At 35.0% G+C, this 20,448-nt stretch overlaps 1 protein-coding gene across 1 annotated transcript in view; it reads right to left on the bottom strand.

The window, feature by feature from the left end:
* Positions 1–265: 265 nt before the first annotated feature.
* The window catches only part of CDC14A (cell division cycle 14A), a 63,247-nt gene continuing 43,064 nt past the window's right edge, over positions 266–20,448 (bottom strand). The window contains 9 exon segments of the mRNA XM_086462680.1: positions 266–556; positions 8,421–8,481; positions 8,483–8,743; positions 9,673–9,801; positions 11,419–11,466; positions 12,044–12,159; positions 14,507–14,663; positions 17,368–17,506; positions 19,844–20,074. Coding sequence (XP_086318806.1) covers positions 527–556; positions 8,421–8,481; positions 8,483–8,743; positions 9,673–9,801; positions 11,419–11,466; positions 12,044–12,159; positions 14,507–14,663; positions 17,368–17,506; positions 19,844–20,074 — 1,172 coding nt within the window. The 3' untranslated portion in view covers positions 266–526.

Below are 20,448 nucleotides of genomic sequence, written 5' to 3'. Positions count from 1 at the left end.
GTAATTACATTAGGCTTTAAGCAATAATGGTGGACCCATAAAACAAGAAAAACATCTTGTTCATAAAAAAATTCTCGTATCTTCGATAAACATGTAAAAATTATTTAAAATACACATTTTTGTAGCAAAGTGAACACTAAATTAAAATATATTCTATTTTTTACATAATTTTTATATATATTGCTTACCAAAATATTCTCTTAATACATATTTTAACACTGTACACAAGTTAATAAATGTCTTAATGAAACTCATTAGAAATATATTCAAGCTGTCTCAACATTAAAAATTTAAATCTGTATATAACATGGGGTAATAATTTCCACAAATTCAACATCAGTGCATCTGCAGTAGTCATTAAAAAGAAATTTCTGCCTGTTAAGAAGTCTCCTCTTGGTGTTAAGGTTTTAATATGTCTTGTATTGAAGACTCCTCCTCTGAGTGAGCAGCTTCCTTCCTTCAGTTCTCCTTCATGAAGGACTTCCAACTTTAAGAGCTCAGCAGGTTTCACCAAAGCAGCAAGGCTTTAGTACTGAACATACTCAGACTGAAGGGACTGTGCAGAGAAGAAAAAACCTGATTAAAACTCACTGAGGAGGTTACATTTGTATATAATATGCATTTTGCACACAGAGATAAGGAGTAGAGGAAGGACAGGAAGGAGAAAAACAGAGTTAGAGGAGGAATCTGAATCTCTGCATAGGTAAAGATCAATAAAATAGAAGAAATTTAAAAAAAAATTGATACAGTGAAGTCCATCCACTTTCCTGTATCTACACTTACTTTTCCAAACCAAACTCTAGAGATTCTTGAAGAAAATGTTACGAGTCCTTTAAGACACCACCTTAAAACAATACCTTCAAAATGTATTGGGAAAACATGATTGCAGGTACTATAATTGAGTTGTTTCCATTTATCCTGAATGAGAATCAAAGTGCTACTGTAAAAAATGCAGCATACTTTAGATGGTGATTCAGGTGATGACATAGGAAACATATACGATTTACCTGATTACAGAGAAAAAACCCTGCATCAGCACAATTATGTACATGAATAAATTTATGTATGATTACTAAAACCAGATGAAAATGAAGCAAATGGTTCATCTGGATTAGCAAGCAGTCAGTAGAATTCAGAAGAAAGCATAACCTGCTCTACTGTATTTATTTACATTTCTAGTTCTGTTAAGCCCAAGGTTTTATTATAAAGTAATTAATCAGTTTAGACAGCATCCAAACATTTTATTACCTCCTATACAGATGTGTTCAGGAAATCATTCTGATGAATAAGAAGTTTTATCTGAGAGAGCTCTTCACTGTACTGGTATGGTTATAAACAAATAGCAAATAAAACCCCCCAAACCCTATTTTAAAATTGCATCAATTAATCATAATTAGAGAGAACTACTGGAGAACATGAATCCCAAGAAAGCTCAGAACCTGGAGTCTCCTGTTCCATTTTCCCCCTATTCCTAACTAGTCACTATAGAAACGCTCTTTTCTATAGTGCAACCTATTGTGCATCATAGTGCATAAACGATATATAAACATTTACAGCTCTAACTAGTATCACAAAACCACTTTTTTTCCATATCTTAAGTCTCAGTGTTGAATCCATTCAGTACTAAAACCAGACACTTTTTAGTCAGTGGTATTCAAATCTTTCTATGCTGACAGCACTTCTTTTTCAACCGAGGAAAGAATATCCAGATGGTCTCAGCTCTTCAAGATGTGAAAATGCATTTAAAAGACAACTTTGGAAATTTATTTATTTGCAAATTGAGAAATACGGTTTTCAGTGTCTTCCCACCTTCACCATAGCTCTATTGCACATAGCAATGATTTCTTCCTAATGTTTCAAAGTGTTTTCTGAATACAATGAAGAATTAAATCTAAGCAGCATTTTTTCCAGATTAAGATTAATTGATGTGAATTCCCATAAAGTTCTTATTTCTAAAAGCATGGTGATAGCCATAATGACTGAGCTGTTGTATACAGACTAATTTTCCAGTTTGAAAAATTAAGTTATAGCTGGGGACAGTCAGGGGTTTTTTTTAAACTTTTGCAGTTAAGTAAATTGTGCTCTTAAATCTCTTCACATTGTCCAAAGAGATCAACTGCAGTATTAGAAAGCCTGTACTTGTGATTTTTAAATTTTTTTTTCACATCTTTTGAGGAATCTTCCAATTTAAAATTTACATTCCTACCTCCTATTTGCAGTGACTCAAAGTATGGCCTATGATTCTGAAAGTTTTATCAAAACCAAAAAGCCCTAATCCACCTTTACACGTCACATGCTGGTATTTAACAAAATCTTATTTAAAATGGAGGTAAAAATAGGAGGAAAAAAACAAAGAAAATTGACTGCTGAATTGCACTGATGAGAGTATAAAATCAGTTAATTGAGTAGAATTCTCAATGTGTACTCCTACAGGGGTCCCATGCAGTGTCAAGCTTGGTACTTTATACCCCAGTATCACACATTCAAACTAAGAATTAGATAGCTTCACTAATGGTATCTAAGGAGGTTCATGCTGAAACAACTGCTTCGATCACTATAATTTTTCTTCTTCAACAGGAGGCACAGAAAGCCTCCTGGGAGAGCAAATAAGCCACAGATCCATCTAGGCACTGGAACCATGTTCACATGCATTCAACTTCAGGACCAAGTCAGCTGTGAGTTAATTCCTAAGAGGGCATTTAAGGCTATTTGCTAGGACTTGAACGTGCACTTTTTCCAGATAATTGTAAAAAGTGATTTAAGTTTTTTGAATTGTGCATCAACCCTCCCAAAATACTGTTGCAACATGACTCTTGCAGCAGGCAAGAATTGCCGGGAATACAAAAAGATCCACTAGAATAAATCAGGATATATTACAGAAAATGCTTTCAGTCTGCTAAATTTACAGATCAGTAAGATGCACTAGTATTTGTCTTTTGCAAAGGCTGGCCTATATTCATTAAGGGTAAGCTCTTATTAAGAAAAAGTATTCTACAAATATAATGTATATGAATCTTAAAATACTGCTACACTTCTCAATTTTTTGAAATTTTTCCATCTTGCCAGTTTCCATGACAGCTATAGAAGCAAAAGGTGACTCATCTTAAGACTACCCAGTTACATACTGTTCAATAAAAATACATTTTAAAGAGTGATATTTGGATTTATAACTGTTGTAAGAACAAAGTAAAAATCTTACTGTGCCATCATACTTGATAAGAATTTCTGCAAATTGTAACTGCAAGAGATTCTGTTTAATCAAAACATCCAATTTGTAAAATTTGCAAATATTTATTCTATTTCACTAGAATGGCAAGTTGTCTATTCTATGAAAACCAAGCTTTTCTCCCAGGTCCTCAGCATACAACAGTATAAACATGATAAAAAGGAAGTGGATTATAAGCTTACACTGATGAAGGACAAAAACTATTAGGAAAAAATGTATGTCTGGTAACAACAGGAAGTCATAGTCATGGTTATTTTTTGTTTTAAATGGAATGTGGAACAATAATATTAATAAATGGTTTTTTTAAAGTTTCACTACAAAACAGTAAAAAAAATTATTGAATAACTTTCTTTTCCATACTGGAAAAAAAAAATGCATTGCATAAAAATCAAGTTCCCAGTTTCCTCACTAATGAGATTAAAGAACATTAATTAAACTGAAAATTTACTGTCCTAACCATCTTAAAATGCTCCTGCACCACTTGTCTTGATAGTTACAAACTTGGAAAGAGAAATATAAGAGCGATAAGGTGATTTTCTAAAATAGAGTTATACAATCACAGATGGTTAGCTTGATCTCTAGCTCAGATGAGATTCTGCTAATCAAAAGAAGGGGAATTTAACTCATATCATTCAAGAGTTCTTTGATGAGAGAAGTTAAATGAATAAACATAACCACCGGTACATGTAATAGACTTCTGTCAGGTACATTATCTGATGTGCTCCAATTAGGAAAAAAGTGCAGTGTAATACAAACACTGCAACAACACTAAGGTTTGGCTGTCAAGACTTCCAAGTAAATTCAGCATCTAAAGCAGTGAAGTGGAAATCATTAAACAGAATTCTGCCAGAACTGGTTTTAAGGCTTGGTGCTACTCCATATTTTGCTCATGAGCTTAAGACCACTGATGAATATCACCAAAAGCACAAGAGTTGGATGTCGGTGGTTGAAGTAGTAACACAAAACAATCTTCCTTGGTTGGTTAATTAGTCCCAGTAAGAAGAGGCGAGAAAAAAAAAAAAAGGATGATGCTTTTCCACAGAGTTCCACATTAGAAAAAACCCAGGGAATGCAGGCCATTGGACTACAACACAAGTCAGTATCTTGGATGGCAAGAACTCTTTTTCCTTCTCCCCATGAACTCCCAATGCATTACAGTTAAAGAAGCTAACACAGGCTATGGATTTATAAGCAGGACAGCACTGAGTAGCAGCTTTCTGGACCCGAGAGATGAATATTAAAAGTGTTGCATCTACTTCTTGAAAAAGGCTTTTCAAAAAACTGAACAGGATTTGAACACTTTCCAAAGGATCCTTGAGCCAACTTAGCTTATCAAAAGACAATCAAGTTGAGATGAGTAGCTTGAAATATCTTCATGTCAAGAAAATAAGGTAATAAAGGACTATGACAGCGACATAATAAAGAGATACAGCAGGTTTCAGATTAAAAGTGAAATGGTTTTAAGCATGACTGTATTCAACCAGTAGGATTAATTATTAAGAAAAAATATATTTTCTTCAAAATAAACCACCATCAAGATGGATCTATATTAGCCAGTAAGTCAGAGGCTCACTACCAGACAGAAAGAATTCAGAGATTATATGATCGAATAATCTACTCTTGTCTTAAACACCAGACATGAGAAACTGCACTCAACTCAGTCAACTGTGCATAGAACAGGTAACAATTTAGTGCACTCCACTGTGATTGTGACAGAGGCACAGGACCGTATATTTAGAAGCACATGCAACACTCAGGACATGTTTGAAAAACATCTTCCAAGCAGGAAAGCAGTTTAACCATTATTATATTGAAATTAGATTACTTCACAGTTAAGTCATAAACTTTTTTTTGCTCCATAGACTTTGCATGGCATGATTCTTCCTAAGAAATGCTGCTTCTCATATCACAATACATAACATCCTTTTTCTCTCACCTCACACTTCCAGAGAAGACTGGATATAGCATCTCATTTAAAGATCTTGCTATATTTGACTGTGTATAACCTCTACTCCTCATCAGCAAATGACATAAAGCCAACAATTGTTCACCCTTACATCCTTCCGTGCATTACTAAGTCATTAAGACAGTTAGGAAGAAGACTAAAAATGTTCTTAAAACAGGAAAAATGTGCGTTCTAGAAAGCTACTTTTTCTGCAAAAATTTTTCACATTCAACCTAAAACGTTATATTATGCCTAACATATTTCATTTAAATCACTGTTTTAAGTCACTTAATAGTTTTACTGCAAAGGAACGACAATTATTTTCCTTCTTAACCAAGACGCACATAGCTACAGTCCCTCTGTCATGTCAAGACGGCTGTTCACTTGTTCATGAATTGCTTTCTCTTTAAATTAGGCAGTAATCAACATTCTTTGCTTTTCTGCCTTTTCCTAAGTCACCCTTATCTAAGAAGGAAACGTGTGCTACAATACTAGAACAGACAGTCACATTGCAAACCCAGTCCCTCTCCCTGCATCTGTTTGGGGAAATTTTTTGTGTCAATTCCATCATGTTGAAGCTTGAGGGTTTAAATAGAAACATAGTGCTAACCTAGAATTTTGTAAATATAGCCGTAAATAAGAAACAAAGTGTCAACCATTACTTAATTTCTTAGCCTATGTTTACAGAACAAGCCCACTAACCAATTTCGTTGTTAAAAGTTATTCCTAGCACAGAGGTACGGCAACTACCTTGCCAAAGGAGATGACAGTTCTTAAATTTTAAGATGTTACATTTTCATTCAAGCTTTTAAGCTGTTTGAGGAAATGTGCTTATTGTTTCTGCCATGATCTATATTATCATTTGGTACTCTTCTAACTTTTGGCCTATTGTGAACAATGTCAGCTTATTTTCATGACTGAGTCACATTACAGTTATAAAGCATTTCTTCCCCTTAGGGCTCCGCATGTAGGTTTACATATTTATGCATAATATGCAGTTGTAACTGGAATATGGAAAAAACCTCTAAGAATTGCTGCTGGCAGCATATCATTTACAGAAGGTACAATAGAAAAGTATGGGAATGTGTTGACCTTCCAAAGAATTATTGTTCAAATACATTAAATATGAGACAATATTGAAGGTAAGAAATAAATTTTAAAAAAGCAGACACTTTACAACTTCGTTGTGGAGTGGTTGCTCCCTGCCATTGTTGGTGTGTTCACTTTGGTTCCAGTATACTCCTGAAGACTGAACTTTTGTAAGCATGTTGGATAAAAGACTAGGAACACCTAAAAAGGCTGACTTTCCAGAACCATCAGAATTCATGAACAAATGAAAGGCTCATGGATGTGTCTCAAAACAAACATCCTCAGCTTGCAATACAGCTTTTCACCTCTCTCCTCATCTCTACACCTGGAGGAATTAAACCAAATTAGTTACTTAAAACAGTTCTCTTGTTCTAGAACTGGTTTCATCATAAGAAAACTGGGATGGTTTCTAAATCTCAATTATATATATTTACCTCAATACCATGTAGCAGGTGAAAACACAGCCAAGTTAAAGGGGTAAAACAAGTTCAAAAAACTGGAAGGATGTGGCAATATTCAAGAAGTCCCTTGCAAGTAAGTTACTGCTGATGTTTAAAGTAAAGTTTAAACTAAAATTTAAACTTGATGCAGAATACTCAGTGATCCTAAGATCACGGAACATTAACATTTATTTCCAGAGAAGTTGTAGTGGATAAGAAGCTAAATGTACTTTCAAACAAGGAGTCTGAAAGCATCAAGTATTTTAAAGAATTGCTTTAGGTCAAGCACATCCTAGCACAGTGACTCTACTCCTTTTCCAGTGGAAATATCCATTGAATTTAAGAGAACAGAGAATCAAGTTCCTTCAACTAACTTCATTTTCAATGTACTTAGTATACTAGTTAGGTTTCAGTCATATGGGCAATTTAATTCCACAATGGAACAATGAGAATATATTTCCCCCTGTTATCTATCCTCAAAGAGTGCAATCCATACTCCCAAGCTATAAACCTGGGGCTTCTGAACTGTAAGTGGTGCCATGTCCCAGCTGTTAACAAGAGGGTGGATCCCCCACTTCTTCAGGGAAAGCAGAACACATGAATGATCTTTTCGGCTGACACCCTAGTTATGTGCAACGTGGGTATTAGCTGTTTTAAGACAGGGGACTCACCACACTCAAAAACAGTAGCAGGTGCAACACTAAAACTTTCTTTATATTGAAACGATTTATCAGTGGTAAGGAAGCAGAAAAGAAAGGTGTAATATTCTGAAGCTCATTTTATACGAAGGTAATTTTATTTCCAGCAGCTAAAAAAACAAAAATGGTAAGTGTCAGTACTACTAAACAAAGACTGACAGGTTCAATTAATTGTAGGCAATATATTCTATTAAAAACACTGCACTAATTTTTATCATTAGGAGGATATCAAATCCAGTATCTTGGAAACCCGGTATTTTAAATTGGTTTTAGATTTATAGTAGTAAATATATTTATTTTTTTCCCTAAAATAGCTGAAGTTATTTCTGATTTCATAACTTAAATCCTCTAGTCTCTCTTTTCTGCATTTTGTACAGAATCACTTTCAAGTTGCATTAATTTACCTTTGCATCATCTTTATACAGACTCCTTCACACAGAAAAAGGGCACAAAATAAGCCCGAGGCAGCAAAGTTGTTGAGGAATGAAAGCTAAAACGGTGAGACTCTCAGAAATATCTTGCTCTAAAATTCTTTTCTCATTCGGTGTTAGGTTTGGACTAGGTTTCAAGTCAAGTGGACTCATCTTTCAAAGGAGCCCTGTCTTTAAGAATGCTGTACCTTCCATTTAGTATGATATGTACAAAGGCTTCTTTAAATCTGTTACTGCATGAAGATACATAATAAACTTATAAACTATGTTATGGATAATTTGAAATAAAAAAAATCTGAAGGGTAAGAAGGTCCATAAAAGAGATATCAGGAAAGGTGTGAATTTAAGCACAGGAGCTATTTATTTTCATGAACCCTCCATGATCTAGATGTTTGAAAGAGATGGAAAAAAAGCAGCTGAAATGATAATTACTTAAAAAGGTAACCAACAAAGGTGCTGTTCAGAAACATTAAAGGAAGTCAGAGAATTATGCTGAGTTAAAGATTTTTTTGGTGACAGCTTTGCTCGCAGAAGCAAGTAAGATAAACATCAGTCAGATGCCTGAAAGTGCTGTTGTGACTATGAACTTACAGGAATTGATCGACTCTGGTATGGTGCTGGAGGAGCTGTAAGGCCCATAAAGGAAGGCTGATGCGTACTCATCTGCCACGGTGCTGTGAAAACTGGTTTGGCTGCTCAGGTTGTTGCCACTACTGCTGTTTCGGTTGTACAAGTTGTTGTTCAGTTCATGGTTATTTCTGTGAGGCAGCTGGAAGCTGCCGTTCAAGTGGCTGGAGATATGGCTTACAGAAAAACCTGTCCTAGAGGACGATGATGTCATTTTGCTCTCATCATCATCTGAAGCAGCATACAGGTTCCCTAGAGAACTGGCTAGTCTGGAGTTTATGGAAACGCTGAATGGAAAACACATGCAGGGAAAAAAAAAATACACAAAAGGTATGTACAGATATATATATAAAAAAATAACAGACAATTCAGAAGACATTAGGTGAATAACATAGACCATTCTGAAATAATTTGTGTTTGCACACAGGTTCATCTTCTAGCTCTCAAATAATGAAAACCAGAATTCTTTGTCAGGAGTTCCCAAACGTTGTTCATTCAGGCACTACCACAGCCAGGTTTCACTCTGTCAAACCACATGCACATGCAGGAGATGGTGCTAAAACATTTAGGCAGTGGCTGATCTACATTGAAGTACTTTGTGTACACATAACAGTCTAAGAACTCTTCTGTTTCTTGAAATCAGTAACATAATACAAGTCTTCAAGTAACCAAGAATATGATAAAATCTGAGAATAAAAATAGGTTGTCCTGAAATATCTCTTTAAGGTCGTTATTTTCTTCAATTAAATATTTGTGCCCAGAAATAATTAAAAATGCATCAATCATTCTAAATTTCACTTAATGTCCATAATTAATAATAATGGAATTAAATAGCAATAAATTAAGGGTTCATAAAAATCATACTAATTATCACTCAGTATTCTTCTGAGACGAACGGTATATAGACTTGTGGGAATACTTGCAAAATACTATAAACTCAGATGAGTAAAAAACCAAAAGACCTGAGCAACGTAACACTGCTTCTGACTTGATACAATCCCACCAAAACTCTCATACCAATAGTACAGGTTTTGGGTTTTGTTTGGTTTTTAAATCTGCAGGCATCTGAAGATTGGCTAGTGGAACAGCAACTTTCTAAGTAAATTTAAGCCTTCTTACACCCACAAACAGCAAGTGCTTCGCAGACTGCATATGTGCTGAAAACCACTGTAATATACAGTAAGCATTTGTACCAAAATGAGAAGAAGAAAAAAACCTTTTAAGGTTAGAGCCTGAGGATGTGGGAATTCTGCTTATTCTTTCTGCAGACGGTGAATTAACTGTCATCACTTTGGAGGCCTTCAGAGGAGACATGGATCCTTCTGTGCTACCTGAAGTATTCAGTCTAAAAAGGAATGCAGAGTTTCGGTGAGAAGATTTTTGTAATTGAAATATACATCTCAGAAACACATATAGTCTTTCAATACATAGACTGGTATTTTAAAAAAAGCGAGAATTCTCAAGTCTGAGTACTGAGAACAGCAAAGCCCCAACAGTTTGCCTGTTTTCAAGTATCTTTTCAAAACAATTTTTCAAATATCCCACTCCCAAGTCTTTCCCCTGCTGTACCATATTATACAGTTAGAGGCTACTTTTCACCTTGATAATTTCTGAAGGCTAAGTGTCTATTTTGTACCAAATTTATTGTAAATTTCATTATAAATTTTAAATAGTGTAAATTTGAGAAAGAATACCTTTTGTGCTTATAAAGGAAATACAAGTAGAAAAAACCCAACACTGTAGCTTTCATGAGACCACCACCATCGTTTCCAAATGACAGCGAGAACATTTTTACAAAGCTGCACAGAACATACAGCTCTTTCTAGGGTGGGACTCTTAATGACCAAATTCTTCACGTTTTGCTAACGAGCTCTAAGTACAGCACACTGGACTACTCAAAAAAGTTAACACTATAGCTGTCCATATTAGTTTATTAAAAACAAACAGCATCCCAACAGTATGAATTTCTCTCCATCCTTAGAACAGGGGATATTATCATATTATCAGCTCTTAAAGGACAAAAGACCTTGAGTACAGGTCTCCAACTACAAGAATGGAATGACACTGAGCAGAAATAGCTTTAATTCCACACCCAGAAAAGGTAAACAGATATCTCCAAGATTAAACATCTGGATTAATCCATCAAAAATCCAGGAGAATGTGTTCTTTATAACGTTTGCTTTGTACTGACAGATATTTTGTCTTACATGTTGTATTCTAGATGCAATGGGGTAAAGGATGCAATGGTTATAAAAACAAAAGACTCAATTCTGCCATTCCTATAACTTAAAAAAATTTCACTCTAGGTTTTATCTTCTTTTGAGGGTCAATGTCAGTACTGATTTGAGATTAGTACACGTCATAAATGAAATAAACATTTAGAAAATGAGATGAAATTATTGGCTTTATTTGCTCCACAGAAAGTTCTGAACAAAGCCATGTAGTAAAGTGTACAGTTCAGAACCTGTATTAAAATATGAAAAGGTACTAAAACTCAGTATTTATCTGGTACATCTTCAAAAAAAAAGTACCGATTGTATCCACTAATACCTCTAGTTCATCTGCTAAAACAACAGGACAAAAATTGTGATACGCAGACAATATGTAGCCAATTTGGGGTTTTGAGACAAGTATTTAATTTTACAGAGATAAAGTGGTTATGAGTTAACTAGTCATGCTTCACTGCATAACAGCATAGATATTAGAAAACGTGACTGAGGAAATTACTTGTATGTGCTAATTATTAAGAAGAATTCAAGGTATTCCTGAAGTAGAGCTGTACCCCTCTTCTGCCCTTTAGATAATTTTCCCCCCTATTTGCAGGTGTTTAAAAAAGTTTGTTACCTGCCACTTCTCAGAAGTCTGAAATTGCTGATCAATTAATGTGATAAGTAGGATTCAAAACACTGAAAATTTAAGACCCGAGTGGTATATATTTAGAAATACAATTTTAAGTTGATACCTGAAAGGTTGTGATATTGACCTGGTGTGCAGTTTCACATCTTGCAGCCTAAAGAAACAAAAGCAGCAATCTTTTTATCAAAGGATAAAAAGCCTTTCCCCTTCCCCAGAGCATACTTGCATGTCTCATACTGGCTTTAAAGTACAAGACTAACAAGAGTTATGAATTATTGAGAATCATTATTTTAATTTACAGTTAAACAACAGAGAGGTACTTCAGGTTTATTTTTAAACTTCGCGTTTTTACAGGTTCCGAAAAACTCAAAATTTATATAAGGAGTACAGAAAAGTAATTACAGAAAGAAATTAAGTTCGCTGAAGAATATTTTGTTTGAGACCTAAGTTTTAAAATGCTAGATAGGTATAAATTTGAAGGTTTTGATATATTGTTTTACTTTGTCTTTTACTGCTACATACTAAGTAGGTATCCTGAACAGGGAGACAGAGGGGAAAAAACCCCAAACAAACAACCCAAACGAGTCTGCATATATACCTAGAGAAATTTCCACCACAGAGGGTGGTACGACTAGTACCACTGCCTTAAACGAGGCCGTGTACTTGCCATAAAGATCTGCCAGCATAGACTGAATCTAAAATTGCAGATTACCTCAGAATGAATTAATTACCTCAGAGCTCCAGTTGCAGCAGAACATGGCCGTCTCCGACTTTTTAAGGCATTAAGCCTATCTCCCTGCGTCACGCCGTTCTGAGTTTCCACACCTGCTTTGTCTTCAAAATCGTTCTGGGAAACACAAAGTAGGCAAGCAAGGAAATATATCAAATCCTTAGAGTAGTGCAGTTTCAAAGTACTGAATATCTCCTTCGCAAAGATTGTAATTTAAAAGGCTAATCTACGGTCTTCGGCATACATGGGGCACCTTCTGCCTTTGTATAGTTACAGTAAATTAAATGTGTCACTGTACATTCACAGAGGCTTTTTGCGGAATCTGACCTCAAAGTCAGTTCAGGATGCTTGAGTCTAATGCCAGTATTTATTTGCTTCAAAGAAGTCTGGTTTTATAGAACGTAAACTCTAACTCCTTCCTCCAAAACTATTTTTAAAGTTATCACAATGTGGAAGGGAAGTAGTAACACACAATTTTGATATGCACAAGATGAGGAAGAAATTTAGATAAAGTTGTGTGCCCTGCAAGAGGAGCTAAAAACCAGCTTTCCTAAATTACTAAATTTTTTTACAAAATAAGAAGTTCTCATGGCCTCTAGAAAAATAGTTCTGAAAAAAATTTCCCTATGAGAACTTAATAAGGAATATAAGAACAGATTTCAGAGTTCTATCCTGCTTCTTCTAGCTTTAGAAAGTATTATAAACTCTAAGAAATATTCAGCATATGCCAACACTGTTTAAATGCCTATTTATAATTTCTGACTGATCTCAAAATAGACTTTTCTAAGACCCAAGTATTGAGTAGAGACAGTATCTTATGTAGCAGAGAAATACGAGTTACACAAAGCAAGAAGAGCTGCAATTTATTTTTTTTTTTTAAATTGCCAAATGAAAAAAACTTACACCAATTGTACTTCATTTGACCTGAGATCACGTATTTGTTTGTATTACTGCAGTTCCTACTGTGCCTAAAGTGACCTCACTGCTCTGCATAAAACAGAACAATAGTTTCTGCCATTAACCAAGATAAAAGATTGACAGAAGTCATACAGTTGAAGTTAATCAAATGATGTGATGGTCCAAGTGTTGCACTAATTATAGGAAAATACAAATATTTTAGCTAGATTTCATTGAAGATTACATGCTAGGCCACTGTTACGCATCATTCAGCCTCAATGGGTATGCTGATGAAATTTGTTTCACTACCCAACAGTTATCGCAAGTAGCTGTTCTGTCCTCTGATTCTCAGACCTCATGAACTTCTGGGACTTGGAACTTTACTTCGTTTTGAGCTTCTAGAAAGCCTAGTATAATGAGGTCTTGCAATATAACCAAATATCCAAAGAGATAAAGAGAGAAGTTAAATGTTTTGAAAACTGAATGTTAAACAGCTTTAATATGACATCTGTAAAAAACTGACACATGCATATTACAGAGGGTTACAGCAGACAAAAGCAGCACTGTGAATTCGTATTGTGAATCTGTACATGAGCTGCTACACAGTGTACAGGTAGCTGAGTTTCCTTCAAGTAAGCAGCCTTGAACACTGGAAGCAGTAAAGTTGTAGTAGCTCAGATTCAAAAACATTATTTTTACCCATACAGCTACATGCCAACTGTTTACATTAGGCATGTAAGATCATCCCTACACAGTCTTATATTCTTCAGTTATCTCTAGATACTTAACTTTACATATTCCAAGTCACAAATTACACTCCCAAAAGGGAAACAGTACTTTTACAGAAATGCATTCAACATGCTCTTCCAGATTACGACAGATCACATGATAGATGATTATTTTAATTCATACTAATAACTGTCTGAAGGAGGTGCCCACTACATCCCTAGTCTTTTACATCAAGTGAAGGATTCCATCAGCAACGTAAAAGTTCTTTAGTTATTACAGAGCTAAGACAAATCAAAGGTGTAGTTCCTCTAAACTGCTTCTCATGGATACTGTAAGAACCTACTTTAGTTCACACTTCATGCCTGTGCTTCCAAGAAATAATTCTAAGGTCCTTACCCTAAATGTACACATCATATCAGTAATCCCTAACACTGTGATAAAAGGATGGACAACTATATACACTCATGCATTATTAGCTAGAAACTTGGAATAAATAGATTTTCCAGGAGGAAAACTGATTATTTTTTTTTTTGCCCACCGTTCTCCAATGAACAACTGAAAACCCTGAAAGAATGACTTGAAGTAATGCAAATCTTTTGAAGTCTGCAAAATTACCTATTAACAGTTTTAAATATAACCTAACCTTTTTTCCTTTTTTTTTTTAAAAAAGTGGATATTTATTCTAATTATGACCTCTAAAAAAAAAGGTTAGCTGTGAAAAAGCAATCTAGTGCTAAAACAAGCCTAAAAAAAAAAAAATCTAAAAAATACCTGTAACTAGATATTAAAAGATCAGCTCCACCTCTGCTTGTTTGAAGTTTTTCCCGTGAACTCTTACCTCCCTGTATTGATCCAAGTCTTGCACTTTATTCATGCTGTCACTGATTGAAATGTCATTCAAGCCACAAAGAACTCTGTTAATGTCTCCATCAACTACTCGTTGCTTCTGCTTTGATTGGATGAGATCTCCCTCCAGCCATAACATTGCTTGCTTCCTTTAGGATACAAACCCAAATCAATTCGTATCAACAAATTTGCGTACACATAAAAAACAATATGAAAACATGCTACTCTTACAGATTGCCAACATTTGAATCTTCTGTACATCTTCATCTGGAAAAAAAAATTCGAATGTCTATCACAAAAAACCAAATCAATAATTTTCAATGGTTAAAAACACACACACCCCTCTCCCAGCGCCCTCCCCCCTCAATCACCAAATAAGTCTGTAGCCATCACAGAAATATTAAAGGTACTAAAACTTCATTTTACAAAATCCTACTGGGAAAAAAAAAAAAAATCAACTAAACAGGAATTTGCAATAAGGCTTTTGAAACATAACTTAAAATTCACATAAAATAATACTTATATAGACGTAATGTGTAGAATAAATGATAATACAGCACTTTCTAACTTCTTATTGGCATGAGCTTTGTGTCTACAGATATTGTGCAGGAAAACTACAGCTGACCTGCACCGTGGAAGCAGTCATAGTCATGTAAAGTTGAACAGGACTCTAGTGTCAATTTTCAGAAAATGAAAGACTATGTTCTTCAGACAGGTGGTAAAAAAAATCAGTAATTTAATTGCTACAATGTGCATGGGCTAAGCAGGCTTTTGTTGATGAGATTGCATTATTCCTCAATAAGGAAGTTTGCTGGGTAGGTACTGGTCATGCTAGTTCGTCCAAGAACTGAGACCCTATTACATATTATTGTAACAAAATTAAATTCCTATACTGAAAGGAGAAAAAAAGAATCAGGATTTAACTCAGAATATTCTTTCACTGGAAACTTTTGTTTGAAAACAAAATATTATGGCAAAGCTTAAGAGCCAAGTAGTCTGAGCTAACTGCCTCAACTTGCTCAATAATAAATGGGAAAGGTAAGCTCTTCTAGAAAAATTTCTCTATGCCCAAGAAAACACCAAGAGAAGGGAGAAGGAGGGGGTGAGGGAAGAGGGAGTGTACCTTATTCCACCTAACAGAAGTAGGCTACAAAACATGCTTGACTTTAAATATTTCTTTCAAGATTAATTCCATTCACAGTAACAAACTGATTCGATACATACTTGGGTGGGAGAGTCTCTACAAAAAAACTACTCAAACCTCCCTTATTAAACTTCAAAGAACCCAAGAGATGAAGCTTTAACATCTAAGAACTCTGGGAGATCAAAGTTGCAAGATTTTACCTTTTTGTCAGGCGCAACTTTGCAGCCCTAAGGGCAAGATATTTTATATTAGAACAATGCAACTGATGTTAGCTCCTTCTTTCTCAATCCCATTTTGACACTCTGGTGCCATTGCTTGAATTTTGTCCGATTGTCAAAACAGGTATCTATTGCCATTAGTGCAACAGAAAATTCTTACTGAACTATACTATAGCTCCTAGCTGTGAATAGTGTAGGTATGAATGAAAAAAATCTCAAGGCTCTTTGCCTATCTATGAAATCAAACCAAGTATTTATATGTCACTGCAGAAAAGACATGGGCTCTCTTTTTCCTATTGTTCAACTTACAAATCACACTACCTACTAACTTTCTCTAAATTTTGCTCTACTGTGGAAGTTATTTTTAAGAGTGCATCATCCAAGCATCAGCACAGCGTGAAGAAGTTTAATCTGTCTTCAGTGAGCAATTGTCCTTTGTGAAAGTTTGTGATTCACACTGTTTTGAATAACAGTGGACAGGAAAATAAATACAAATCCTCATTCATGCTCAATTTCTCTTAGGAATTACAGTAATACTCCTCCTTTCTCTCTGATATCCTATGGATTTTAAGATGCAAGGTCAGTGCTTGTTTTACTGTATTTACACACTATCTAGCAGAGCTGTTGCATTCTCTTTTTTTCCAAAAAAGAGACAAATTTATGGTGGATTTTCTCAAAATGTTTTTTCTCCCAACAGTGAAAATGCTTCCAACTAAATATCATCATGCTATCAGCATAACCACTATAATAGTAAATGCATAATGTAGAAACACTATGAAATTAAACTTAATGTCTATGTCACTGAACCCAGTGCAATTCCATCATTCGTTTCCAGTCAGGATCAAATCCTGAATCACCCATTCAGATTATCTGTACATGAAGTGTTCTCAATCCAAAGTAAACAGTCAATTTTGGGAAGGAGCTGTATTAAACCCACACAATTGTTTTGCTAATGACTATTGGCTCCAGATCTGGAACGCTTCAAACATTATGCTAGGAATCTGACAGAGATCACAAGCTGTCCACCACATACTTATTTAATCTTTGATTACAAGAAAGAAAAAAGCATAGCAATTACACTATTGTACGATTCATTTTAAGGGTCATCATAGGCTATATATAACATATATGAACTCTAGCCTTTCTATGGTAATATTTTAATAAATCCTTATTTTTGATTTAATCTTTTGTCCACATCTGGACATTACACTTCCAACACATTTGTCTTTAACTTCTAAATCCCCAACAACACAAACACACAGCGTCTTGAGACCCTCTGCCCCTAAAGATGACAAAAAACATAGCATTCCAGAGAAGATGATTGCTACGGAGTAAGTTTGATTTCAATCCCAAATTAACTAACCTTAAATATATTGCAACAACGAGTAATATATGACATCGGCAGACAGAAAGTAGATCCTATAAATAGTGCAAGATGGATTAGGATGTAGAGAAGCAGCCGATCCTTAGTAGCAAAGAAGGTATACATACTCTTCCAAGAAGTGTTGCTGGGGTCCTATAATAGAGCCTGGTCGACATATTCTTATCCAAGCAATGGCTTCAGCATGTGTGAACTTGTAGTGTTTCATGATGTAACAGGCAATCAGCGTTCCTGTTCTGCCCAGGCCAGCTACAGAAACACAAATGTCAACAGTCACGTACGAACATGTCATGAGCATTTCGTAATTATCAAATTAAAGAATGTGATCTGAGAAGGCTTCTTTGCAACGTTATTCGCCACCAGTGTCCCAGTTATCACATAATTGGATTTCAATGCTGTAGATGTTAGAACAAATATATCGTATTTATAAAATGTTAACAGCGTTTAATAACACATGCAACAGTGATCACTCTTGGCACTTGTATAATTCTATTTAAAACTTCCCACCCCCAAGTTGGTATTTTAAAACAAGCCATCCCCAAGCTGGATACAAACCTCATATTTATAAAACCAGTAAAAAAAGAAAATCAAAGTACCTTGGGAGGCCAATGCACATACTTCGCAAATCAAAGTTCAAATACGTACAAGCACACATGCACATCACAACGGATAGCAGCATGTGTCTTCTCAGATAGTGGCTTTTTTTTCATCAGTTTTGTTGTGAAATCAACCTATGGAAGTATTCACTGCTATCTGTGTAAACAGCAATGAATGCTGACTAGCATATAATTTTATAGATCAATAGCTTAAAATAATTTAAGCCATTGCTCCCCAAATCCTGGTTTTAAGGGAAGAATAGAGACAGAAAAATTAGCTTCTACTATCAGAAAAAAACTCTAGCTATAGAGGAAGAATGAATCTCTTTCTAGCCTTATGTCTTACCTACTAGTAAAGTGTCTCCCCATTTAAACTTTATTTTCCTGCAAATAAAGCATTTGCAATTTATAGTCTCACGGTGGCCAGCTGTGTTTATGCACCAACAACTATCTAGATGGAAACGCTCTAAGCAGCCAGACATCCTTGCTGACAATTCTATACACAGCTACAAGCTCTTTGCATTTAACCAGTAACCAAATCTTGCCGTGACTTTTTGGAAAGTTAAGATGATTCAGGTAAAACGATGAAGGTAAAGTTCACAAATAGTGAGATTCCTAACCGTATATTGGAAGAGTTGCTCTGAAGAATCATTTTAAAAGGGGAAGTATTGTTAGAGAGGGAGTTTTGGGCTTGGGTTTTTGGTTTTGTTTGTTTGTTTGTTTGTTTAAACGCAAAAGGAATGCAACATGCAAACAGATAACCAAGAGCTGTACTATACTAAACATACTTCTGAATTAAGAAAATGGTCTCTGAAAATTGCAGGTAACACCTACCAACTGCACATATCACTAAGACTTAATTTATTTTCTCTAAGTTCCTACTAACGTACGAACTTTCCATAGCAACCCTTTGCATTAAACCACTATATAACTTCTGAGACGTGCAATTTCTAGTGTGGAAGCTGTGCCTGGAATACTTCTGCAATAAGAGTACAAGAAAGCTACAGACAATACATTAACTCTGAGTTAACTGTTGATTTAACTTAGTATAGGCTTATTTAGAAGGGCATAAAAAAAAACATACACAGAATGAGATTGTTGGTTTGCTTATCAAATGGTCAGATGAAAGACCAAAAATACTTCAGTTTAGCAAGTGCCTATCTAAGTAACTAGAAAAGTATATTGTATTCCTTTAGCAACTAATCCTGGAGAATAACAATCTACTCCTGCTAATCAATAGTTTATACTCTCATTTAGTCAATTAGCAGATGTCCATCTTATTAATACCAGAATTCCTGGGTTCTAGCCACAGTAACAACTTGTGAGCAAATAAACTTATTTATCTTTGATATGCATGTTTATTGTTCACGGAAAAATTATGAATAGCGCTATTCTTGTTTCAGATCAGCAAGATGTTCGTCTCCACAATGTCCTTACACAACTTTAAACATAAATCAAGCCGAATCCTTCAAAGCCTTTGTTAATCGTTCTTGACTAAGCATGTTTTGTGTATTTTCTGGCTGATTTGCTGAAATAGGCTGGTTTGAAATGCTGGCATCACAGTAACTCACATTAACTTGAAATGTGGAAGTCATGCTCCACAGAAAAATGTAGAACAGTCGAAAAGCACAAAGAAAACCTTTCAGTCTTTTGCATTTCCTAGCAGATTATCATAATGCTGTGAAAGCATAATGCAAAAGAGAAATCTCCATCAACTAAAACTCACGCCTTCAAAGCGGTATTAAGAAAAAAAAAAGAACAATGGACAACAGATTGTCAGTTACTGTAAGCAGTAGTGTAGGATGAAAGCACTTAATATGCACATGAAAATAACAAATATTTGTCATAGATTTAGTTGAGTATCATAAAGCAGTATTACTTTTACAATCAGAAAATGTTATTTTTAAAAGGCTTTATTTCGGGAATTAAACTCTATGGATTTATACTTATTTTGAACTTCAATCTGAGAAATAAATTTAAGTGCACGTACCTTTACAATGTACAGCAATAGCACCGTCAGCATTTTCACAGATGTTCAGGAACCTCTGAACTATACTGTCACTCGGTGTGCTTCCATCTATGAAAAACAGGTCATAATGCTCAAAACCAGCATCAGTAAAGCGTTTTGCCTCATAAATTTTTTTGTTTAGTCTTATGATCGATGTGACATTATGTTTCTTGAAATAGGGAAAGTAGGCTTCAGGTGCATGAAGAGGATAACCTATAAAAAACAAAGCAACAATCACTTAATGTCATAGACGAAGTTCAAACTCCTACTAAGCAAAATTGCCCCCAAAACCTTTTTAGAATAATAAACATGCTAATACTGAAAATGCTTTAATATTTTATTCAGAATAAACATGTTAAGTGATACAAAAATTTTGTCCACAAAATGCTCTTCAAGACCATTATAATTATAAAAAGGATCAGAAAAAAACCAAACCCACTGTATATGTGAAACACCGTACTGTGTCCTGTTTAGCCCATTCCTCTCTACAAGTAGGGTTTTATACATAAAGCCAGGCACCTATATGAATTCAGCATTTCAGAACAGCTGTTTAGAGTCAAGCTGCAGATCAAAGATTAAGAACATGC

Source organism: Leptosomus discolor, chromosome 3, assembly GCF_034619465.1.
Source record: "Leptosomus discolor isolate bLepDis1 chromosome 3, bLepDis1.hap2, whole genome shotgun sequence".
Classification (NCBI taxonomy): Eukaryota; Metazoa; Chordata; class Aves; order Leptosomiformes; family Leptosomidae; genus Leptosomus; species Leptosomus discolor.
Note: the sequence above shows the minus strand (reverse complement) of the source record. Positions and strands in the feature narration are given on the sequence as shown.